The 23,082-nt window shown below is 43.2% G+C and overlaps 1 protein-coding gene across 6 annotated transcripts in view; it reads right to left on the minus strand.

Annotated features, from left to right (window-relative positions):
- Nucleotides 1-22,132, minus strand: part of MITF (melanocyte inducing transcription factor) — a 230,635-nt gene extending 208,503 nt beyond the window's left edge. The window contains exon 1 of one of the 6 annotated variants that reach the window (XM_025273061.3): nt 21,818-22,132. In XM_025273061.3, the coding sequence (XP_025128846.1) occupies nt 21,818-21,921 (104 nt within the window). In that variant the 5' untranslated portion in view covers nt 21,922-22,132. The remainder of the gene's footprint in view (nt 1-21,817) is intronic. The other 5 variants (XM_025273066.3, XM_025273060.3, XM_006055866.4 and 2 more) reach the window with 5 other exon arrangements.
- Nucleotides 22,133-23,082: the final 950 nt, after the last annotated feature.

The following is a 23,082-nucleotide window of genomic DNA, read 5'->3' on the forward strand; positions in this document are numbered from 1 at the left end:
AAAAAAAAAAGTCACTGAAACAAGTAAAGTAAACATTTCTGGAAACAAACAGAAAGCAATTTAACTATTCATGAGTGACAAGAACCAAAGATTCAACATTACGCAAAGAGTATCACTTTTCAAAAAACATTCATGAACGACATGAACTTGTAAAAACTAAGTCAGTTTGGTTATTATTTACATTACCTTCTTTGAAGACTGACAAAGAGTCAATTCCATGGTCGCCTTTTCCACAGAGAGAGAAAACAGCTTCTGAGAAAATCATCCCAGTATTTTCACAGTGTCCCATCTGAGTTCACAGATGGACCCGGAACAGGTTTGAACTCCCCACACAAATGCCAACCAAGAGGTTTTACTGAAGCCAGAGTCAGAGGGAGAACAAAACCACACCAAACTCAACTGATGGAACAACCTACAGAAGAGTTGAAAAGACTCACCAGGGCTGCCTCAGCCCTTTGGCTGAACATTGAGTCTGCTGAACTGTCGCAAAAAGGAGATGATTACGGAGATGCGACTGTAGCTGCTTGGCCACAGGCTTACATGCACCCTCTCTCAACACTAAGAAGATTAAATGAGAGATGAAGTGATAATTAATAGGATCATTGGCAGCAGGAGCCAACTTCTTGAACAAACCAGTAATTGCTGCCTACTTAAAATGACAGGGAATCCAGCCAGCAAGGAGGGAGGTGCTAACAATGGGAATCATAAAAGTAAAAAAAGACTTTACATCAACAGGTTGCTTGGCTCCCATTCAAAACAACCTCCTTACCTACACATTCAATTAATAATGATAGCAAATAAATTGAGAATCACATATAGGAGGACTAGAGATCAATAATCCTTCCAGAAATATTACCACAGATGTGAGGTTTTCCTTCCACACACTCTCCAACACTCAAAATATCATATATTGATCTTGAAGACAATTATCGACTTGTAAATGATATCACACTGGAGATGAACATTTTTCCCATAAGTGCTATAGTTGACTCGGACACCCTTTGAAGATAGCCAGTCTGTTGAGAAACTTTTAACAGTAGCCACAGACATAATTTAAGCTCTCTGTTCTGAAATTAAAACAAGGTCTTGGCTGAATGACTGAACATTTCTGGCAAGGCAAAGGACAGGTAGCACACAGTGTCTCCAATTTAAACCACTCGATCCCAAATAAGACAGTGCCGATAACCAAACACTCAACTAACAATTTTCCCTGTTTAGTTCAGAGAAGACCAGCACCCACTCAACACTCTCTAGCAAGAAACAGACAAATATAACTCTAACATCTTCTGATGCCTAGAGACATGAAGAGACAAGGATTCCATCTTCCGCCATGGAGAGATGTCTACAGAGATAAACCAGGGCAGCAGGCACATAGTTTCATAATGACTAATGTTGACCAAAACTCTTCATAAAATCAACTCGACATGGAAAGACCTACCTAGCTTATTTGCTCAGGAAAACCCTGGCTCTCTGATGGTGTTTCAATGGATGACCTGACACTCTCCAGAAAACAGATCATTGCGAGAATAAGGGCTTCCTGTCAAGACGCAGCCCAGATGGAAATCTCCAACACTTTTTATGGCAATTACAGATACATGTGAGGTACTAAATCAGGAGCAGAAGTGCTGAAAATTCAAATGGTTTTCATTTTTCTTAGTATACATGAGAATTAAGTGTGTTTTCCTTTTATTGTTGGCCTTTCTCCTCTCCCACTAATAAAAAGTAAAAATGCCTTTACATTCATTCTGAGAATCTCTAACCCATTGCTGCTGGAACCCACTGTGTATATGGTTCATCGTTAAAGCCATCAATTAGAATTTTTATAACTTCTTCCTCTCTATTAGATCATTATATCCTTTTATTGAAAATATTTAACTTAATACTTTGCAATGACTAATATTCTTAACACCCACATGTCAAGGCAGAAGTTATGTTCATTACACAATATTATGATGTTTCAAGACCTTTGGCATTCAAAGATAAACAGTCCAGAACGTAACAGACTGACTACAACTTCATAAAGACATACATGAAAAGCAATTAACAAGTCAAGTTAGAGGAGGAAAAGAGAGAGAGAGAGAAAGACAAATAGAAAATACCAAGATGTTAGGAACTACATATGTTCAGTGGGAGACCACAAGGATGGGCATGTAGACAAGACTTTTTGCTGTCACCAACTAAGGTCATTCAAAGAAGATCTTTAGTGGGGAATGATGAAAATTTACAACTTACACACCACACCCCTGTGAATGATTACGTACACACCATCCCATCTTTTGCTACCTTTCTTGAAGCCTTCACAGCCTACCTCTTTTCAATCATCAGAAACAGCTTTGAAAACAAAGGACAAGGCAGCCAAGCATTCAGTGAGCACCTTTAATAGATATATCTATTTATCTTGGATTAAGATGTTCAACCACACCCAGAGTCTCTCTTTACTTCATCAGACACCTAGTCCTGTTTCTCTTCCAAAGTCAACATGAGTTGTTGCCCCAGATCTCTTCCTATCCAGCCCTCCCTTCCATGCTTCAATATACACAGTAACCACTGCAGCAGGGTGAGCAGAACTGACCTATTGGAAAAGACACTGATGTTGGGAAAGACTGACGGCAGGAGGAGACGGGGACAACAGACAGTTGGATGGCATCACCAGTTCAATGGACATGAGTTTGAGCAAACTCTGGGAGATAGTGAAGGATAGGGAAACCTAACGTGCTGCAGTCTGTAGGGTCGCAAAGAGTCAGGCAGGACTTAGCCACTGAACAACTACTACCGTAGCAGGGCAGATAAGAGGGGAAGCTTTGAAGTCAAACAATCCTCCAGTTTAAGTCTCGGTTCTGCCCTTATTTGAATGACTTCAGGCAAGTGACTTACAATGGCCAAGCCTAAGTTTATCTATAAAATGGGATCCTACCTACCTCACGGGGCTTTCCTGGTGGCTCAGACAGTAAAGAATCTGCCTGCAATGCAGGAGATCTGGGTTTGATCCCTGGGTTGAGAAGATTCCCTGGAGAAGGGAATGGCAACTTACTCCAATATTCTTGCCTGGAGAACGCCATGGGCAGAGGAGCCTGGTGGGCTACAATCCATAGGGTCACAAAGAGTGAGACCCGACTGAGCAAGTAAACACACATACACTTACCTCACAGAATTAAATTATACAAAGCATTTGAAATGGAGCTAGTAGCTGTCTCAATAAACTTGTAAGTAAACTAGATCTGAGCTATTCATTACTGCTAGTTTGGCTTCTTACTTTTCTAATACGTGAAAAATACAAAAAAAAAAAAAAATTACACAGGTAACTTCCTTATCCCAGGACTAAGACAAAGAGACAAAGGGACACACACAAACAAACTATTAATAAGGAAGCCATTCTTTTTATAATACACAAGGATACATTATAAAAGTGCAAAAGGTACAGATGGAACGCAGAAAAAGACGGCAACGTTCAATACTTTAACTCCATTGTTCTATAATCTTCATTATTTAACCCCAGTGGGCTTCAGTCTCCAAAATGCAGATGAGATTAAAGCACTAACACAAGACACAGTCTGTAGTAAGGACTTTGCAAATGCTAGGTGCTTCTGCTATTATTGTTTTTGTTTGTGTTTCTTTGTTGTTATTAAACTGTATGATCTATCTGCTGTGCCACTCGAAACTACTGGACCTACTGAAAACAATTCTTTCTTCCCCCCTTCTTAAAAGAATTCCAAGCATTCTCAACAAGCACTCAATTAATGTTTACAATAATGACTGTGCTTATAATTAAAATATGCTAATTTTCAATACACTGGGAAGTCAAAGCATCACCTTTATCTTCTAGGCCATGACTAAACTGAGCTTGGTTACTTCAAAAACTGCCTGCAGAATTTCTAAGCCATCTTATCGCCTTCTGCTGGATTCTGTAGCAGCGGTCGCCACCATTGTTCTGTACTCTTTTCCCTGGTCCATATTCTCACTCTTCATCTTCTAAAGAACAAGAGAAATTATATCCAAATAAAGAGTTACATATCTGAACAGCCCCACTCAACTTTAAAGATCTGGAAGTGATAAACCATTTCTATTGTAAATAAACTCATAAAAAGAGAAGATCAGGTGCCTGGAAAAGTTTCATTATTGTGGCTTCAAGTTTAGTCCACAACAATTTCAGAGCAGACAGTGTTTAAAAATATGTTCCCCAGTGAGATGCTTTTTAGATCAGAGAAAGAACCACTAGAAAACAGTTTTTAATACAATCACTCCACATCATTCACGGATTCCCTATATGCAAATTTACCGACTCACTAAAACTTATTTGTAACCCCAAAATTAATATTTGCAGCATTTTTACAGTCATTTGTGGACAGAGAAGTGAGAAATCTGAGTCACCCACACATGCATTTCCAACTGAGGTCAAACAAGGCAACACTAGGCCTCCTTGTTTCAGTTTTCACAAGTGTCTTGGGGTGGGGGTGGGGGCTCATTCAGCACTACGCTATCTGCATTCTTATGTTTTCTGTTGGTAACTTTACTGACAACCCCCAAGTCTGGCGGTGGTTTAGTCCCTCAGTTGTGTTCAACTCTTGTGACCCCATGGACTGTAGCCCACCAGGTTCCTCTGTCCTGGGATTTTTCCAGGCAGGAATACTGGAGGGGGTTGCCATTTCCTACTCCATGGGATCTTCCCAACCCAGGGACTGAACCCCGGTCTCCCACACTGCAGGCCGATTCTTTACCATCTGAACCACTAGGGAAGCCCTGCTAGTGCTGAGGTGTCCTCTGGTGGTGCTGAGGGTGAGACGACTGTGAGGTATCTTATGGAGAAAGCACAGGTATTAGATACTCTTGTTTCAGACATGACTCTGTTAGCCCTTAGTTCAATGCTGTGGTTTAGTCACTAAGTCATGTCCAACTCTTGCAACCCCACGGACTATAGCGTGTCAGGCTCCTCTGTTAATGAATCAATCTTTTTTTTTTTCTTTTGGCTATGCTCTGGAGTGGATTGCCATTCCCTTCTCCAGGGGATCTTGCCGACCCAGGGATCAAACCTGGATCTCCTATATTGCAGGTAGATTCTTTACTATCTGAGCCACCAGGGAAGCCCATTTATATTGGTCATTCTTAATTCAAGAAATTGTTATTGGACATTCACTATCCTGCAGGTGCCCAGGGAATTTACAAGTTACATGTTTCCTGGGGCCTCTTTCAGGTGATGACTGACAGAAATAAAATAAATATTTCCTATCAACATATTTATAGGTAGAAGATGCTTGATTTCTTAAAATACACATCCTTTTTTAAATAAAGGCTTCAAACAAGGTGACAGCTAAAGGCTGTCTTCAGTAAAATCCGTTTAAAATATGTTTCTCACTTACACTATACATGATCTCTTACATTATCTATGATCTCACTTACATGCGAAACCTTAAAAAAAAGGGGGGGGGGGAGGGCGGTGGCTTACAGATACAGAAAACAGAATGTTGACAGCCAGACACAGGGGTTGTGGGGGTGGGCAAAAAGAGTGAAGGTAGTCAAAGAGAAAAAAATTCCAGTTGTAAGATAAGTAAGTCATAGAATGGAATGTACAGCATGGTGACTATAGTTAATAATACTGTATTATAATAAGCAACAAGGATATACTGCATAGCACATGGAATTATACCCATTATCTTATAATAACTTTTAATGGAGTATAACCTGCAAAAATAATAAATCATAATGCTGTATACTTGAAACTAATTTAATACTGTAAATCAACTATACTTCAACTTTTTAAATTAATTTTTAAATAAAAATCAGAAAAAAAATACTGTATTGTGTATTTAAAAGTTGCTAAGAGAATAAATCTTTAAAAAGTTCTCATTACAAGAAAAAAATTTTTAGAAAAAATTTTTGTAACTATGTATGGTGATGGATATTAACTAGATTTCTTGTGGTGGTCATTTTCCAATATACACAATTATCAAATCATTACATTATGTACCTGAAAGTAATATAATGTTATAAGTCAATTATACCTCAATCAAAAAATAATAATATTTATATTGACTACATTTTGACTTGGTAATATTTGGCTATATTGGATTAATATCGTGTGTGTGTGTTCTCAGTTGCTCAGTCACGTCCAACTCGTTGCAACCCCATGGACTGTAGCCCGCCAGGCTCCTCTGTCCATGGGATTTTTCCAGGCAAGAATCCTGGAGTGGGTTGCCATTTCCTTCTCCAGGGGCTCTTCCCGACCCACAGATCGAACCTGCATCTGTTGTATCTTCTGCAGTGGCAGGCAGATTCTTTTACCACTGAGCCACCTGAGAAGCCCCAAATAACACACTACTCTCCTTTAATAAATATGTCACTTAAGCATATTTCTTTCACAGGGTAACTGAGTCCAAGTACACTCCTTTCTTTCTCCCGAGGAAGGGATCCTCTGGCCCAGGATGATCTGCTGTGGCTTCCGTGTTAGCCCTGGGCAGCCACGCATGTGCCAAAAGCAACAGCAGTTTAAGGTTGACCCTCTTTATTCACCATCATCTCCAGACTCCACAGTGGACTCAATAAATATTTACTGAATATCATTTTACCTCATGGGAAAGGAAAATTTGCCCAAGGATCTTCCAAATCATTCCCAAACTATGACTCTAAGAAAACAGAGGAAGAGTTAGATCTCTTCATGTCCATCTGTTGAGACACCCAAGACATAAGTGTACTCTGAAAACTCCCCAAACTGCCTTTGCCCATTTCCTCTTCCCTTTAGTTACGCGTGTCTTCATTTTCCACTCCACCCTACACAGCCGATTCATCCTGTTTGCTCACTAAAATGAAGAGCTCAGAAACCCATCAGGCTGGGCAGTTTCTGGCCATCCTTCTCAGGCTTCATCCTGTCCTATGCTCAGGAATTCCCCAAACACACTGGATCTCACCCTCAAGTATCCAACTCACCACCTCTTTCACTTCTGTGGAGGTGTGGGTTTGGATGTGGCGGGGGTGGGGGTGGATTTCAATTACATGGAAAGAGAGAAACTGTCATTTTCCCTGTTTCTTTATAAAACTCAGGAAAGGAACTGTTGAGCCGAGAACCAAATTTCAAACAGCCCAGACAGTACCACAAAAAGGCTGCAAATACCCTGAAAAATGCTGCCTTGAGAATTCCATATGTGTTTGTATGAATCTGTGTCTGGTTACTGGTAGGAAACGTCTCCCACTGATTGGGAATCAAACTAATTCCCATTCCTCTGCACACAACAGCTGATAGCTGAGGTAAGGGGTCCAGAAGACTGCTGGGTGACAACTAAATGCAAGTCTAGGTTTGAAAACTCACTGCAAGAATCCCAAACACATGAAAACTGACTGTATGTGCCTAACGATGACAAAACAATGGTAGCGTCAGCAGCGCCTGTACAGATGAACCGCTTCTGTGTTTCCTATGTGAACTCCTAAATTCTAATGGCAATGACACCAGGAGCAGCACTTGGGTGGAGCAGGAGGCAGAGAGCAACAGCAAGTACTCTCACTACCTCACCAGACCTTCCCAGCCAGCCAACGCAGCCGGAACCCTCGCTACCCAGGTAACAAGTCTAAGCTGTAACTGATGAAGGCGTCCACGTATGTGGAAGAGATAATGGGGATTTTTCTTCTGAGAAAGATGGAGGTTCTTCAAACTAATCTCCCTTTCTGCTTCCCAGGGGTTGGTTTAGCCACAAGTTTGGGGGAGAAACTGTGTGAGGCTCAAACAAAGTATGTCATTTGACCGTGGTGATTGTTCCACAATGTATACACAGACCAAAGCATCATGTTATACACCAGAAATATATAAAATTCTTATTTGTCAATCACACTGCAATAAAGCTGGAAAAAAGAAAAGAAAAGCAAGCTATCATATTGGTGTGGATATTTAGGCTCTAAAATAGCTACGCGGTGCTACTAGGACAGAAAAAATTCTAGAAGAGTGAAAGATACAAAGATATTGAAATTTGACAACATGAGGTATTACAGCTTTTACTGGATAAAGGTAACTGTATAACGAGGCTGTCCTGTGAAATGTGAAAAGATAAAGCAGGAACTCACTACAGGCCAAGTCGAAACGTGACAGTTAGGAATGACAGACGCCCGTGTGGACACAGCCGTGGAGTTCGGCTGCTGCCCTACACAGTGTTGTGAAACCTAAGTTAGAGCACCTCATTATTTATTCCTCCACCCTGCTGGCCTATCATTACGATGAAAGGAAACATGTTGATAAAGGCAAAGATTGTTCTGGCAACAAAAGTAATGCCTTACCCGTAAATAGCACGTGCTGTCTTTAAATACCTCCCTGTGAGGCATCCCAGAGTTCATCACTGTTCAACCTGCATCTACTCCAAAAGTTCCTCATGCTAATCCCTGGTGGCTCAGACAGGAAAGAATCTTCCTGCAATGCAGGAGACCAGGGCTCGATCCCCAGGTCAGGAAGATCCCCTGCAGTAGGAAATGGCTACAACTCCAGTATCCTTGCCTAGAGAATCCATGGACAGAGGAGCCTGGTGGGCTAAAGTTCATGGGGTCGTAAAGAGTTGGACACAACTGAGAGACTAACATTTTTAATTTTTCACTTTTGAGAATCACTGGTTTAGTAGATTCAGAAGCCCAGGGTCAAGCCAACATAAGACTCTGATGAGCAAAAAGAGGCAGAAGAACCCTACAGAAGAATCTGGCTAGAGTTAGCCTGGGTTGGAATGATGGTTCTAGATCATCTAACCAAGAGATAATCTGGCCCCACTCCCCTTCTGTTCTGTGAACCCTCTTGTTTTCCTGCTCATTGTCTTTGAGTCATTTTCTCTTAGTGCAGTGTCTCAAACTAAAAATTCATTTCAAGTCAAAAATTCATTTCATTTCACCCTGCTGGTGCTATGGGCAAAGATGGAATCACAGTGAGAGCCTGGTTACTGAGCACAGGCTTTGGGCTGGGGAATTAAGTCAAGTATTCCTTTGTAATTCACTCAATTATCCTACAACTTAGATAATATTATTATCCACTCACCCCACTTAGTCCTCTGTTGAAATAAAGGCTACAGGAATAACTTGCTCAAAGAGAAAAAAAAAAAGAACTAGTAGCTGGTCAAACTGAAATTTAAGTTAAAAATCCTTCTTACTCTGAAGGTTGAACCCAGAACTCTAGGCTTCTTAGACTGTTTACAGCTCTTAACCAGTTTACAATAAGAAGAGATTCTTTGCCAAAAAAGCATCAGGGCTTTTTGTCTGGAGAAGGTCAGCATGCAGCAAAAGAAAAAAACAAAAGAATCAAAATGCTTGGGTTTAAGTGGATTGAAAATAAGAAGAGGTTGAATGTCTTGGTAAGTAAGAAGTCCAGATCTACCCTATAGGCCCTGCTTGTCTGACATAACACTGGCCTTGCCATGCCCTCTTCTTTAGACAGAAGGATGGCCTGGTGAGATTCAGAATGAAGGGGACAATATGTTATGTCGGGACACCCTAACATGCGACTAAACAGAGGCTGGCTGGTCGCAGTCACCCCGCCCCTCTGTTTTGGAAGATCCCACATTCTACAAACTGTCTGGAATTCATTAAGACAGGAAAACAGGCTGACAGTCGTATTTCAAATTTTATTCAGCACAAGTTCTGTGGAAAACAATTTGGTCATGCGGGCACACTCAAAACCACCATCACTCTGTTTCTCAACCAAATCATTCAGTCAAGTGACTGCAGTGTGCTTCAAGTTTCACACTTTGCAAATCTCTGATAAACTACAGCCCTCTGAGACCTGGGTAAGGGCTCCTTATGGGAGTACAGCCAGGTTAACTCCAAGTCACTCAGAGCTCACATCTGGACAACCCAGCACCCTACCAGGTTTCACTAATGTACATCTGATCACTAACATTCTAGAGGGAATTTTCTTTTTTTTAAAATCAGTATGTGATTATCAATGATCCTCTCTAGCCTGACCATAACAAGCAACACCCTATTTTTTTTTTTTTTTAACAAAATATATTCCAATCCAGGGTATTTCATTAGGGAAGCGTGTGCGCATCAGCATGTCCTGGAGGACTTACTGAAAGACACAGACTGCTGGGACTCCCCAGCCACAGTTTCTGATTCAGAAGGTCATGGGTAGGGGCTGCGAATATGCATTTTGAACAAGTTACTAAGGGACACTGAAACTGTTGGTCTGGAGGCCATATTTTGAAAATGATTGCACTAAGGTGATGGTGGTAGTGGTGTATGTACTGTTGTTGTTTGGAAATGGGGTGGTGATTTTAATTTCCAGTGAACTGGAAATAGGAAGCAATGCAGAGAGGTGGGCTTCAGACAATGGATCAGCTCGGGTGGCCCCCATTGGAGTGACAGAAAATTCAAATTAACCACATTTAATCAGAAAAAGAAGATATAAAATAAAATAACAGAAAAGACCAAGGATAAACCTAAGCAAAGATAGGCACAACTCGATTCAGAAGCCAAAACCCTCCTACTAGGACTATGGTGATGATAGCTAGCTATCCACCAAAAGTGGGTTCTCCTTTCTAAGTTAGAGGTTTTGCTGCTCAGCTGGGGTCTCTCTTTCCCAGTTCCCACCCCGGCATCCAGACCTAGATATGAAACTGGACCTTGCCAGAGAATCTGAGCAGAAGTGATGCCTGTCACTTTGGGACTTAAGTTATACCTTCTCCTCTTCCTTTCCACCATCAGACACAAAAGATGCCAGGGTTCTAGGCAATGACAGAACCAGAAGATGGAAGGAGCCTGGGTTCTTGATTTGTCACATGGAGGAAAGCTGTCTGCCTACCAGCAACTACTACTTATATGATTATCATCTGCCACTTCGTTATAGCAACCAACATTAACCCAAAAGAAGGACTTAGTTTTTCCCTGCCTCCAAGTTAGGGCTTCATTCTAAAACACAACAACCTTCCCAAGTTCAAGATCAATGGAAATAAAAGGAGACTCTCTGTGAGCACCCAAGCAAATCCTGGGATTCATTACATTAGTCTACATGTAACTCCCTGAAACTGATCCCTGTAATACAGAAGCATGGCGAGCCTGTATCAATTTCTCCACCCCAAAGCCATGAAACTCAAGCATGTAGGCTAAGCATGTGGGTAGGAGCTGTTACAAGAATTTGGAAAAGTGATTACGGGCAGGCAAAATAAAAGTGCCCACTAGGGGAAACACATGAGGATAAGGGAGCTGGCTGCCAGTGAAATCTGATTAGAAAGATGACAGGTGTATGAAACCAAGAGTGAGAAAGAGGGGTACCTCGGTCAGCAGAGTGACATGTACATCACTGACTCCAGAAACAAATCCCAATTAATTGTTCTTGCATTCAGCCCCCTTGCCATTAAAGCGTGCATTTTAGCAACTGCAATACTATGATCAAGTGAACGGCATCAAATTCTCTCATTCACTTCTGAATCAACAGTGATATAAAGCATCCACACGCTATCAATATCGACAGAGTTGCATTTCACGACCCCGTCATTTAGCATTTATACCTCCAGCCTTCATCTAGATAAGATGTGATTAGTGTTTATCTACCTAAACACCAGTGGATAAATGACCATGCCAAGGTGATGCAAGATGTGGTTCCAAAAAGTCTACCCACCAATTGTCCCATACACCACAAGCCAGAGGCCAGTTTCTCTCACAGGTTACTCTCTAGCCATGCTTCTTTGGAGCAAATGGGCAAACTTTTATTTGGAATGTCACCAGGAATCATGCCAGCTGTTTATATTTTTAGAGACTCTTTAACATAAGCTATTGTAAACTCTACCTTGAAAAATGAACAGACTTTTCAAGAATGCATAGTTGGTGTCATCCTTTTCCCTTAAAAGGAAATGATCCTAACTGGCCAATACTATTTTAATGTTTATTCACAGTCATTATGCTTATTCACAGTCATTCGCTGCCCCAAGTATTATAAATTTGTTGCAAAGGGTTCTATTGGCTGAGATGCCAATTTTCTCAAGTTATGCAGTTATTTGAGACTTATGAGTTATTTGAGTTTGAGTTATTTCTCAAGTTATTTGCAGTTTACATGGAGCAAACTGACCCTGAAATAATACCTTTTCATTTTTTGCTAAAAGATTTCAAATGCAAAAAAAAATTAAACAGAAGTATACTCAGTCCTTTCGACAGAGAAGGGATTGTTACAATATTGGAGTGCCTGTGAATACCACCTCCAACTGTTTGGGACAGGTTCATGCAAGAGGAACAAGGTGGCCACATCTCACTGAGGTGCCCAGGTAGACTTTATAGGGATTGCACTAGGTTCCAAGTTAAACAGGAAAATCATCCTTATGTTTTCTGAGTGCTTTTCCCTTCATCAAGTTTCCAATCTCCAGTTAAAAAATTAATGTATGTTTTTTAGGACCAGTTAATATTCAGGAACATATCACAGAAAAGGTACCAAAGTAAGTACAACATTCCTGTCTATTTTATCCTGATCTGACATACAACCTCAACCCCTGGGCTCAATAACATTTCTCTGCCTCAAATCTTCTTCCCGTGGAAGCAAGTTAAGCTTCCCAGAAAGAAAACCTATCCTACAAAAGCTACACATGGTCCCATCAGTGGAGACGACCACCCTTCCCATCGGCTCTTGACCTTGCGGGAAAATAGGGGAATGTGTGTGAACGTGTCAGCAAGTTCTCCCACTCGGGGGTGGGGGAGGCAAGGGCGCAGGCCACAGAAGCCTTCCTGAAATTGCTCAATAGCCCACAATTTTCTTATAGAAAGACACAATTCTACCAGTGCCTTCCCTAAAATTTCAACTTACCACGTTTGGATTTAAAACATTTGCTCCCACGCAACCCAAGACCCTTTTCCCGTGGACACCTGAATCAAAGAACACAGCTACTGTAATTTGAATGCTTTGAAGATTTCTTTCGTAAAGGAGTGAATTAAAACACGCCATTGCCTATGGATGTCAACTCTGATGGAAGCTGGAAGTGGTGCGTGGGAGGAGAGGCTTCTTCTTTTACTTTCTGCACGAACACTGACATTTTCACATCAGCGTAGACAGGAAGCATGTGACCCAGGGGCTGAAAACAGCCCTGGGAGTCAGGAGTTCTACGTGGGTCATTTCTTTGTGGTGTGCATGTGTATTTGCTAAAATCAATCTCAGGCTTTACTTTTTAATCCTACGTGACATGGCCCTCTCCTTTGCACCAAAATGCAGCCAAAAACTGTTCCTAAACTAAACATAAAGGAAGTATGGCCAGACCAGAATGATCTCAATGCAACAAAAGTGAAATGAGCAAGGGGACAATTCAAGTAAGATGATCCTGGAAGAAAGGAAGGATAATAAAAATACCAAGACCCATCTCCATGTTTAGTCTGGGGTAGATTTGTAAAGACAAGCATAAATCTCTGACTCCCTGGACATTAGAAAAACATTTAAGACTTAGTTATAAACACTAATTTACAGTGAAGATTAATGCCTGCATGTCTTTCTCCACTGTTCATATATTACCTCTTTTCATGCATTACCTTTCATCTTCACAGCAGCCTCGCAAGGTAGTTATCACTCCATCTTACAGAGGGAACTCAGACTCAGAGAGGTTGGTGAGCTTGTCCAAAGTCACACAGCTAGCGAATGGCGGCACCATTATCTGCACTTTTAACTCAGACATTTGGTGACTCAAAAATCACTTCCTCTATGAGGTCATTTCTAAAGACCCATCCAATAAAGCACCTTCTTTCCCAGGCACTCTCTATCAATAACATTCTATTTCGTTTTCCTAGCATGAAAACTTGTCTTATTCATCTATTCGCTTCATTATCAGCTTATACCCTCCACCTCCAAGATGAGAGCACCATGCTAGCAGGGACCTAGTCTAATTCTATTTTTGATTCCCTACACCAGCAAAGAGCTGTCATACGATAAGCATTTAATAAATAAGTGTTGTAAAGAAGGGGAGAAATGAGGTAGGTACAGAAAAGAAAAAAAACAAACAAATCCATGTCCCTCTGACCCCAAAGTTATACTGCCTTTGCTGAAAGCGACTGAGTGACATTTGAGAAATGACCTGGGGAGGGCAACAGGGGCTCACGACTCTGGGGCATCATTTATTTCCTGCTGAGTCTTTCTCTCCCCATGTCTCCACTTCCTGAACCACTGCATTCTTCTCAGCCTACCCCGGTTCAACCTCTCTGCGAACACTCCAAAGGTGTATGTCTTTAACCTTCACAGCATGCATGAAAGGCCACAGGAAGGAGGATGCAGCAAAGAAAGAAGGTGGCCGTGTTTAAGATCAGACCTAGAGACACAAGGAGCCTGGTCCCCAGTCCTTAGGAACAGAAATAGGGTGCGGGTGTTTCAACAGAGATCCCAGATCTGCCCGCTGGTCCTCTCGCCGTCAGCTGGCTCAGGAAAGATGCAGCCTTCATGGCTTGCTGTAATTCCTTGCCCTCAAGTACACACTGTTCACCAGACTCACAAAAACCTCCTTATAAACTCTACATTTGTCTTTACAATATTAAAAGCTTGGGGCAACTACACTGACTATCTCTGACCCGCCTTCCTGACTGTTTTCTCCAAATAATGCATATTTGGAGATGAGTCAAACATATTTTTATAATTTACTTTGTTGAGACAGACCTAACAGCAAAGTACATTTTATACTTAAAACACATACACAAAACAAATGAAACTCTTGCTTACCGTCCTTGAAAAATGACCAAAAAAAAAAAAAAATTTAGCCAAATTTTTCTCCTATTATTTATCCTAATACTGCCAGTTCTGAAACAAAGCAGTTGGAAGGGGAAATTTAGTAACTTTGATTTGTCCCAAGATACATTTTTTTACACTGAGGTCCTATTCCTGACAGTAAGCACATGTGACCTGTTCTAAAAAAAGGATATTTTCCACTTCTTGCACAACTGGAGCAGATATAAACATCAGCCTGTGCAAACGGCACTGCAGAACTCAAAGGGAATTAAACACACACACACACACACACACACACACACACACACTCCTAAATAATTCTATAAATAGCAGTACTCGGGAAAAGGAAATCTCCAATAATACACAAAACCAACACTTAGAATCCTACTTTAATCAAGTTTTCCATCTAATCATACCACACAAGCAATTTGCATAATAAGATCTGAACATCTGCCAGGTTAACGTACTTCAATCTTGTCTATTTTGCTTCAGATACATAATTCTGCACTTGCTTTAGTGTTGTGATGAGGAGGGGGGAAATTGCAATCATGGTAAAATAGAAGAGAAGGAATTAATATTACTAGCATGTGCTAAGCACGCTACAAAGCACATTAACACATGTTATCTCAGTTTTAAAACTTCCACCAATCCTAAGAAGACACTTCTATAGATTCCACTTCACAGGTAAAGAAATTGAGAGTCCAGGAGGCTAAGAGTCTAGTTGTGAACACAGACACATCAGTTAAGTGGCAAAGCCATGAGCACTGTGCTTAATTAAGCATGGCTACTTCTGAACCTGTCTATGTGCATCCAGTCTCTGCCACCCCAGGTGCCCACAGAGCAAGAGGAAAAGCTGGGACTCTGGTGAGAAGTATAAAGGCAGGAATGTATCTGGGGGTGCAGTGGTTAAGACCCTCTTCCAAACTTGCAGAGGGTGCAAGTTTAATCCCTGAACGGGGAGCTAAGATGGAAGCAATATTATAACAAATTCAATAAAGACTTTAAAAATGGTTCATATCAAAAAAAAAAAAAAAAAAGATCATGCCTTGCAAGGCATGTAACATTTTATTTAATGTTATAAAGAACTATGCTTTGAGTATTGCTTGACATTCAATGCCAAAATCGAATACCCTTATTTACTGACAAAACTCCACCCCAGTTTCCCTTCCTCTATTACATTCCCATAGCTCATGCCCCTGGTTATCACACTCCGTCCTGTATGTTTGGCTGGATCTGTGTGTTCCCTTCCCTCCCGCTGCAGAGGCAAGTTTTGGAGAAGACGCAGCACAGGCAAGCCCCGTGCCTTTCATAGGGCAGCCCAGACTAGTGCACTGGAGCCCAGGACCAGAGCCAGAACCAGGCCCATCTAATCGTGATGCCTTGGTTTCCTTCTCTGTAAAATGTCAACAGCAAAAATACAAGCACCCAAGGTAGAAGTGAGACTTAACTGAGTTAACAGAAGTAAAATACCCAGAATCATTCTTGGCATGTAATAAGGACTGCATGTTACTTGTTTTTAAAATTATAAACCACAACATTATTGTTCTTCTTTATTATTATCATCTCAAGCAGGTTGTGCAAGTTAACACATGTAAAACCACTTAGGATGGGGGCTGGCACACCGTGCGGCCTCAGTAAATGTTAATAGCATTCATCGGTATGAATTTGCAGGTACTCAATAGATATGTGTAGAATATGAATCTGTATGTATGTGATGATGCCACAGATGTTCTGTTTTTGTTTTTTTTTAAACCAGCATAAAGAAACTGTTAAGGACTGCATCAAAATTATAAAACACAAAAGATTTATCTGCAGCACCTCATTAGGGGGAAAAGCAAAAAGATTTTACTAAACTTGGGATAATTTTATTGCATAACAACGCTGGCCTTAGAGAAGAAAGCCAGAGTAAACCAAATGCAAACACATTCTGGAAGGTCAGGACTCACTGCTAAGTAATAGAGAAATAACAAGAACATCTGCTAACATTTACTGAGCACTAAATATGTGCCCAGCATCATGCTAATACTTTTCCATAGTCAATGTCACAATTAATGTCCTTAAGACCCTTAGGAGGCAGGCCCCTCAGTTGCCAGATGAAGAAACTGAGGTTAGAGGTCACCCAGCCTCCCCAGGGTCACTCAGCTTGTTAGGGACAGACAGAAATGACAGAACAATCCTCTTAAATCTCCATGTAAAGTAATTCTCTACAGATTAGACAGAAAGAAAAATCAAGAAAACTTTCCGAAATCAATAAAAGATGGACAGTTCAGTCTTGCCAAGAATGAACAATCATTCATTTCATTTTATAAATGAAAGGGTATTTTTAATAGGAAGATGTGGGTGCATGCAAGGTCGCTTCAGTTGTATCTGACTCTTTGTGACCCTATGAACTGTAGCCCCCAGGCTCCTCTGTCCCTGGGCTTCTCCAGGGAAGAACACCAGAGTGGGTTGCCATGCCCTCTTCCAGGGGATCTTCCTGATCCTGGGATTGAATCTCTTATGTCTCCTGCCTTGGCAGGCAGGTTCTTTACTACTAGTGCCATCTGGGAAGCCCACGAAAAATCTCAGAATAAATCCAAGAAATGGCGGTGGCTTTACATGGACATTCATGCATGTGAGCATGAGTTGGACACAACCATCTTTTCTTTCTCATCTGAATACAAATCTGCAACAATTTCACACACCTCTCTCTGAATCAGCATCTGGGAACCATTGCTCTATCTCATCCTGCCAATATAAACCTAATACTCACTTTCATTCCCATTTCTAATTTGCGGGAAGTTAAAGAACCATTATCTAAACCATTATTAAAACTTTGAGAAGAGGAGAAACTGGAATTAGATTAAATCAATTCTGAAGTCTGTCCAGGAAAAGGGCATTAGCAGCTACAAAGCCACAGAATTTAGCACCAAGTAAACGAAACAAAAGAACTATGAACCTGAAAGATGCTAACATATTAAAAAAAAATTTTTTTTCGGGACCTAAAGCCCTACAGAGTCCCTTCCCTGAGAGGGACCCATTCAATGGTTCCACATCTGACCCTGACCTGACTGTGCTCATGTGTGATATCTGGGTTCACGCTCTCATATTTGGCACCTTTCCTCTGCCACCCAGGTTTGAAACACCAAGGTTTCAAAAACCTTTGGGGAGGAACCAAACTGCAAACATTTCTTCAGGAGACCCTTTTCTCTTGTGTGTGTCTCTCTATGACACAGCTTCTCCAGTCATTGTGACCAAAGTGGGGTTCCATTACCTAAATCCATTGGCTTCACATTCCTAAAGTCTAGGAGGTCTGGGTTAGGAATGAAACTGTCTTTTCTCATCAAACACTTGCACATCTAAGCCTAGTCCAAATGAATATATAAACTCCTCTTTGGAGACAGCACGGTGGATACCTATTTTAAAAGGAAGGCAGCCTTAAATGCAAAAACCAGAATCAAATGGCCCATCCGGAATGAAATACAAAGAGAGAAAACAACACATAGTCAAACAACAAAACACTATTGTGCCAGGCATTGTTCTAGGCCTTTTCATCTGCAACAGGGGTGAGTCTGTGTCCCATGGACATTTGGTGGTGTCTGGACATATTTTTGGATGTCACAACTTAAGGAGGGATGCTATGGCCTTGAGCAGGAAAGCCTGGGATGCTGTTAAACATCCTGCAACGCCCAGGACAGCCCCCACAACAAAGACCTATCCAGTCCAAAGTGTCAACAGCACTGATGATGAAACTCTGTTCTAGGTTCTGGGGGCACCACAGTAAACCAGGAAGACCCAGAAATCCCTGTCCCCTTGGACCCTGCAATTTAGTACAGAGAAACATAGCATAACTGGAACCCATTAGAAAATGATAGACTAGGTCATAATGCAAGTACTGTGGGAAAAACTGAGCAGGGCAAGGGACACAGAGAGTTTAGACAGAGAGCCACAGCACAGAACGTGCTCAAGGCAGGAATGACATTTAAGGGAAGACATGAAGTCGGCTGGGGAGGGAATGAACGCTACTGCTCTCCGGACAAAGACAGAAAGTGCACTTGCTGGCCCCAGCAAGTGCAGCTTACAAAGGGCCAGAGGTGGAGAGGTCTGGAGTGTTCCGGGAATGGTGAGGAGGCTAGCTGCAGCAGAGGGAGCCAGGAGAGCAGCAACAAGAGACACACACAGTCAGCGCTGACAGGGAGCCCGCCCATAAAGTGGTCAGCGTTGGACCACTTTAAGGGTCTCGAGTTTTACTGATACCAGGGAGGGCTCTGAAGAGAGAACATGATGTGATACATTTACCATGAGGTTTCTCAACCTCAGCAGTAACAATCTGGGGACTGATAATTCTTCATTGTGAGACTGTCCTGAGCACTGGAGAATGTTCAGCAGCATTTCCACTCTCTACTTACTAGAGGCCAGTAGTAACTCTCATCCATTGTACCAAAAATGTCTCCAGACATTGCTGAATGACCCCTGAGTGGGGCAAGCCACCATTCAGGTTGAAAACCAGTTTTAACATAGACATTGTGGCTCCTGTGTTGAAAAATCCACTGAGAGTCAGCAAGGATAAAGGCAGGAGAACAGATAAGAGATAATTAGCCAGCGAGGCCAGGTGGCAGTCTGAACCAAAGTGGGAGCAGAGGAGTTGATGACAAGTAGGCAGATTCTAGGGGCATCCCTGGTGGCTCAGACGGTAAAGAATCTGGCTGTAATGCAAGAGACCCACGTTGGATCCCTGGGTTGGGAAGAGCCCCTGGAGAAGGGAATGGCAATCCACTAAAGTATTCTTGTCTGGAGAATCCCAGGGACAGAGGAGCCTGGCAGGCTACAGTCTATGGGGTCACAAAGAGTTGAACAACTAAGCAATTAACAGTTTTCTTTTTCAGGAGGATTCTAGACATATCTTCAACTCCAAAAGACAATTCGGAAAATACAACTGATAGACAAGGCAGTTGCAGCCATCTTCCCCTTCTGATTTCAACTTTTTCCAACCAAGATTACAAGAAGGGAGGTGCCCAGGCAAAGACTTAAAACAAAAAGCCACAAGGAGGGGGCCCTGAACATGCAGCCCTTGCAAAGTCACACAACAGATGTCGATGACAATACATCAGACAACTGTGGAAAACTGTACTATAGGGAAATTTTGCCAACCCCATATATTTATTCACAGATTTTATTTCACTGGTTTATTTCAAAGAGCATGTGTCTGCTCCACAGACAAGTTTTACAACTTTTTTCATTTAGCCTTCCTCTGTGCACCGGTTCCATCCTGCACCTGTTTCCAGCTTCAACGTGTGAAACCAGTGCTTCCCACGTCCCCGAAATTTTCTTTACACGTGCAAGCTAGCTCCTGAGGATGCTCAACCCTTGCAAGTCTTTTTTTTTTTTTTTTTTTTTTTTTGCCGACTCTTGAAAAAGAACAGGCCCCAAATCCTCCAACGTGAGTTTCATGGCATTCATTTGGGTTTTTCCAGATGGTATTTTCCTCACTCTCTCAAATTTATTTAATGTTACGTATCAGCTACCATCAAAAATGTTCCAAACAGTCCGGTTAATTCATTTCTTTCAGGACTACACACACACACACACACACACACACACACACACACATACACTCCCTCCCTCATTCTGGCCATGTAAGCATTTGCTTATAGAAGCAAAAGCAGAGACTGCTCGGTAAAACACTGGTCCCTTCAGCCGAATACAGATAAAGCCCCAATGAGCATAACCAACAATACCCTTTACACACTATTACTCCACACCCCCAACCCCCAACACACACAATCTAGGCTCACACACAAAACAGCCATTATGAAGAGAAACCACCAACTAAAGGCTGGTTTTAGGCAACTAACTGCATAGGAGGTTTCCTTCCAATCTCCCTGAAGCATCTGCCAAGAGTCTGCTTCAGCCACCCAGTCAGTCGGTGTGCTCTTCGCAGATTTTCTTCCCCAAAGTGGATTCAGTTTGACACAGCCCTGAAGGAAACGAACCTAAATGCACAAGTACCAATCCCCCATGCCCCAGCAGCTGTGATCACACGCCTTCACTCCGGATTCAGTCCTTCCTTCACCATGATTTCTGGACCCTCTCCCCCCCATGCCAGCCAGGCCCCTTCACCCAAACACTATCGACAGTGAGGGGCCGGCAGGAAGGTTTGAGAGGGATGAAGAAGCACTGCTGAAGCTTCCAGTTCCAGCCTCATGCTACCTCCCAACTGAGGGGTGGAACTAAATCCTCTCTACTCTCAGCGCCTCAACTGACCTCTCTCTTAGTAAACACCGGAAATGTCCTGAGTGGCCACAGGACAGAGAGGAAGGAAGACACCTAATCTGCTCCAAGGGACAAGTGGGAGTGGAGGCAGCGTAAGCAGTGGGCACTAGGGGTGATGCGACGCCAGACCAGCAGGTGTCTTCACTCTCCTCCCAAACAGTTTTAGAAGTGCCCGGAGAATGAAAGACGTGTCCCGGCCCAACAGCGGTCACTCGCCAAATCTCCGTCTCAAAGTTTTTTTTTTTTTTTTTCCCCCTCCAGGGAAGGCCTGTATTTGAATGAGACCCCAAAGCCCGGGAGTTCCACCTGGACGAGGAGACACGCCCTCCTGCCCCACCTCGCACCCCGCCCCTCCCGCACAGGGGTGCCGTAGCCGGGAAGGTCAGGGGCGGGGCTCGGGAAACCTCACCTGGAGGCGGCCCGAAGTCGGCTTTCCCAGAGGGGCCCGACTCCTAAGCGGCCAACAACACATGAGCTAATTGCTTGCCTCTAACGTCGCGCTCGATCCACCGTAAGCTCTCCTCCCCCAAGTTCTCAGCCCGCTGGGATTTTCAGAAAAGGGGTTCACTCGAAACTCACCAGCGCGTCCCGGCCCGGCGCTCCTTCACCCCCTCCTCCGCGTTGGGGCACTCCCCAGCCCCCACCCGCTCTCCGCAGCTGATATCCCCAACCGAGGGGTCCCCTCGCCCTCGCGGGCTGTCCGGGGCTGCCCGCCGCGCCCCCAAAATGCGCTCAGGCGGAGACCCTCATTGGTGCACCCGTCTGGCCGGCACGACCCCCAACTGCGGGGGTCAGTTCGCCCTCTGCCCCGGGGCAAGGGCACGGGGTCCTTGTCCCAGAGTCCGAGCCAGCTGCTTTCCTCGCCTCAGAATGGGAGGCAACGAGTCCCCCAGGTGCGGGCCGCGCCTCCCTCCAGCTGTCACCACTCACCTGCTCTTCAAAGGTTGACTTTTGAGTTCGTAATAGGTTTTGGGCTCTTCATGAAACTCCTCCCCGACTTCGAAATCCGGCACGATCCCCGATTCCGACTGCATGGCTCCAGCTTCCCGTCCTCGCACTGCTCCAAACTGAGAACCGAGCCCGGGGTCGGAGGGGAGGTGGCGGGGCCTGGGTCCCCCGAGCGGTGCGCCCCCAAGCCGTGCAGAGCTCAGCCCGCTGGCCCGCGCGCGGCCGCCCGCCCCGGCGCCGGGAGTTTACACTCGAACCGGGACGGGAGGGGCGGCTGCCCGGCGCCGTCTGGGATCTGTAGTCACAGCCGGGCCGAGTATACCCGACTTGCCAGAGGAGCCGCTCGCCACAAAACTACAATTCCCAGAAGGCTAAGCGAGGGCAGAGGCAACGTGGTAGACACCGCTAGTGCAACTCCTGTTTGGATTCATTGTCAATGTCAGCAGCTCCTCTCCCTTCTCTCTCTCCACTAGCTTCAAGGGTACAGACTTGACCATTTAATATTAATAAGAATGGACTCAGCTTTGTGCTCCTACCATCACTCCTCCTCCTCCAAGCTCACACATTCGCGAGGGCACGCCAAGTCCTTATAAAAAAAAAAAATAGTAAAGGGTTTTGGCACTAATAAGTTTCAGCCTTCAAGTCTCTCTTAAATAGACTTTATATCAGGCTACATGTATTACAGCGCTGCTGCGACAAATCAACTTGTCCTCGATTTGGAACTGCGTGGAGGAACTTTCCTTCACTCTGTAAGTAAAATAGTACTGTTCTTGTGCGTCCCTTTCCTGTAACTAACTCAGTCAGGGCTTTTACAATACTCTTCATCCAGCTGAATGACTCTCTCCTTTATCCAATTAGCCACTTCTAATCCAAAGCGGCACTTGAAAGGTGCAGTTAATTTTAAAAGGCACAAAGTTACAAAACAGCATCGTCACTGTCTGCTTTTAATTTCTCAGTTGGCTGGGACTTCAAATGAAATCGTCCTAACTTTACAGGAGTGAAGCTGTGGGGCACATAAAATGTACAAATGTCAACTCCCCCCACCCCCACCACAGCTTCCCGGCACTCAGTTAGGTAACAGATTAACAGACACTGTTATGGCTCATTTGAACTTCCAGTCTTTCTCTCTGATTAGTTCCAGTGGGATATTTTTCTTTCTTTTAAAAGTGTTTGGAGGTATCAGGGAGGAAGTAGAGAGTTAGAGGGTGGCTTTTAAAGTTCTAAGACCCACAGCTGAAATCCAGAGT

This window comes from Bubalus bubalis, chromosome 21 (genome assembly GCF_019923935.1).
Source record: "Bubalus bubalis isolate 160015118507 breed Murrah chromosome 21, NDDB_SH_1, whole genome shotgun sequence".
NCBI classification, from domain to species: Eukaryota; Metazoa; Chordata; class Mammalia; order Artiodactyla; family Bovidae; genus Bubalus; species Bubalus bubalis.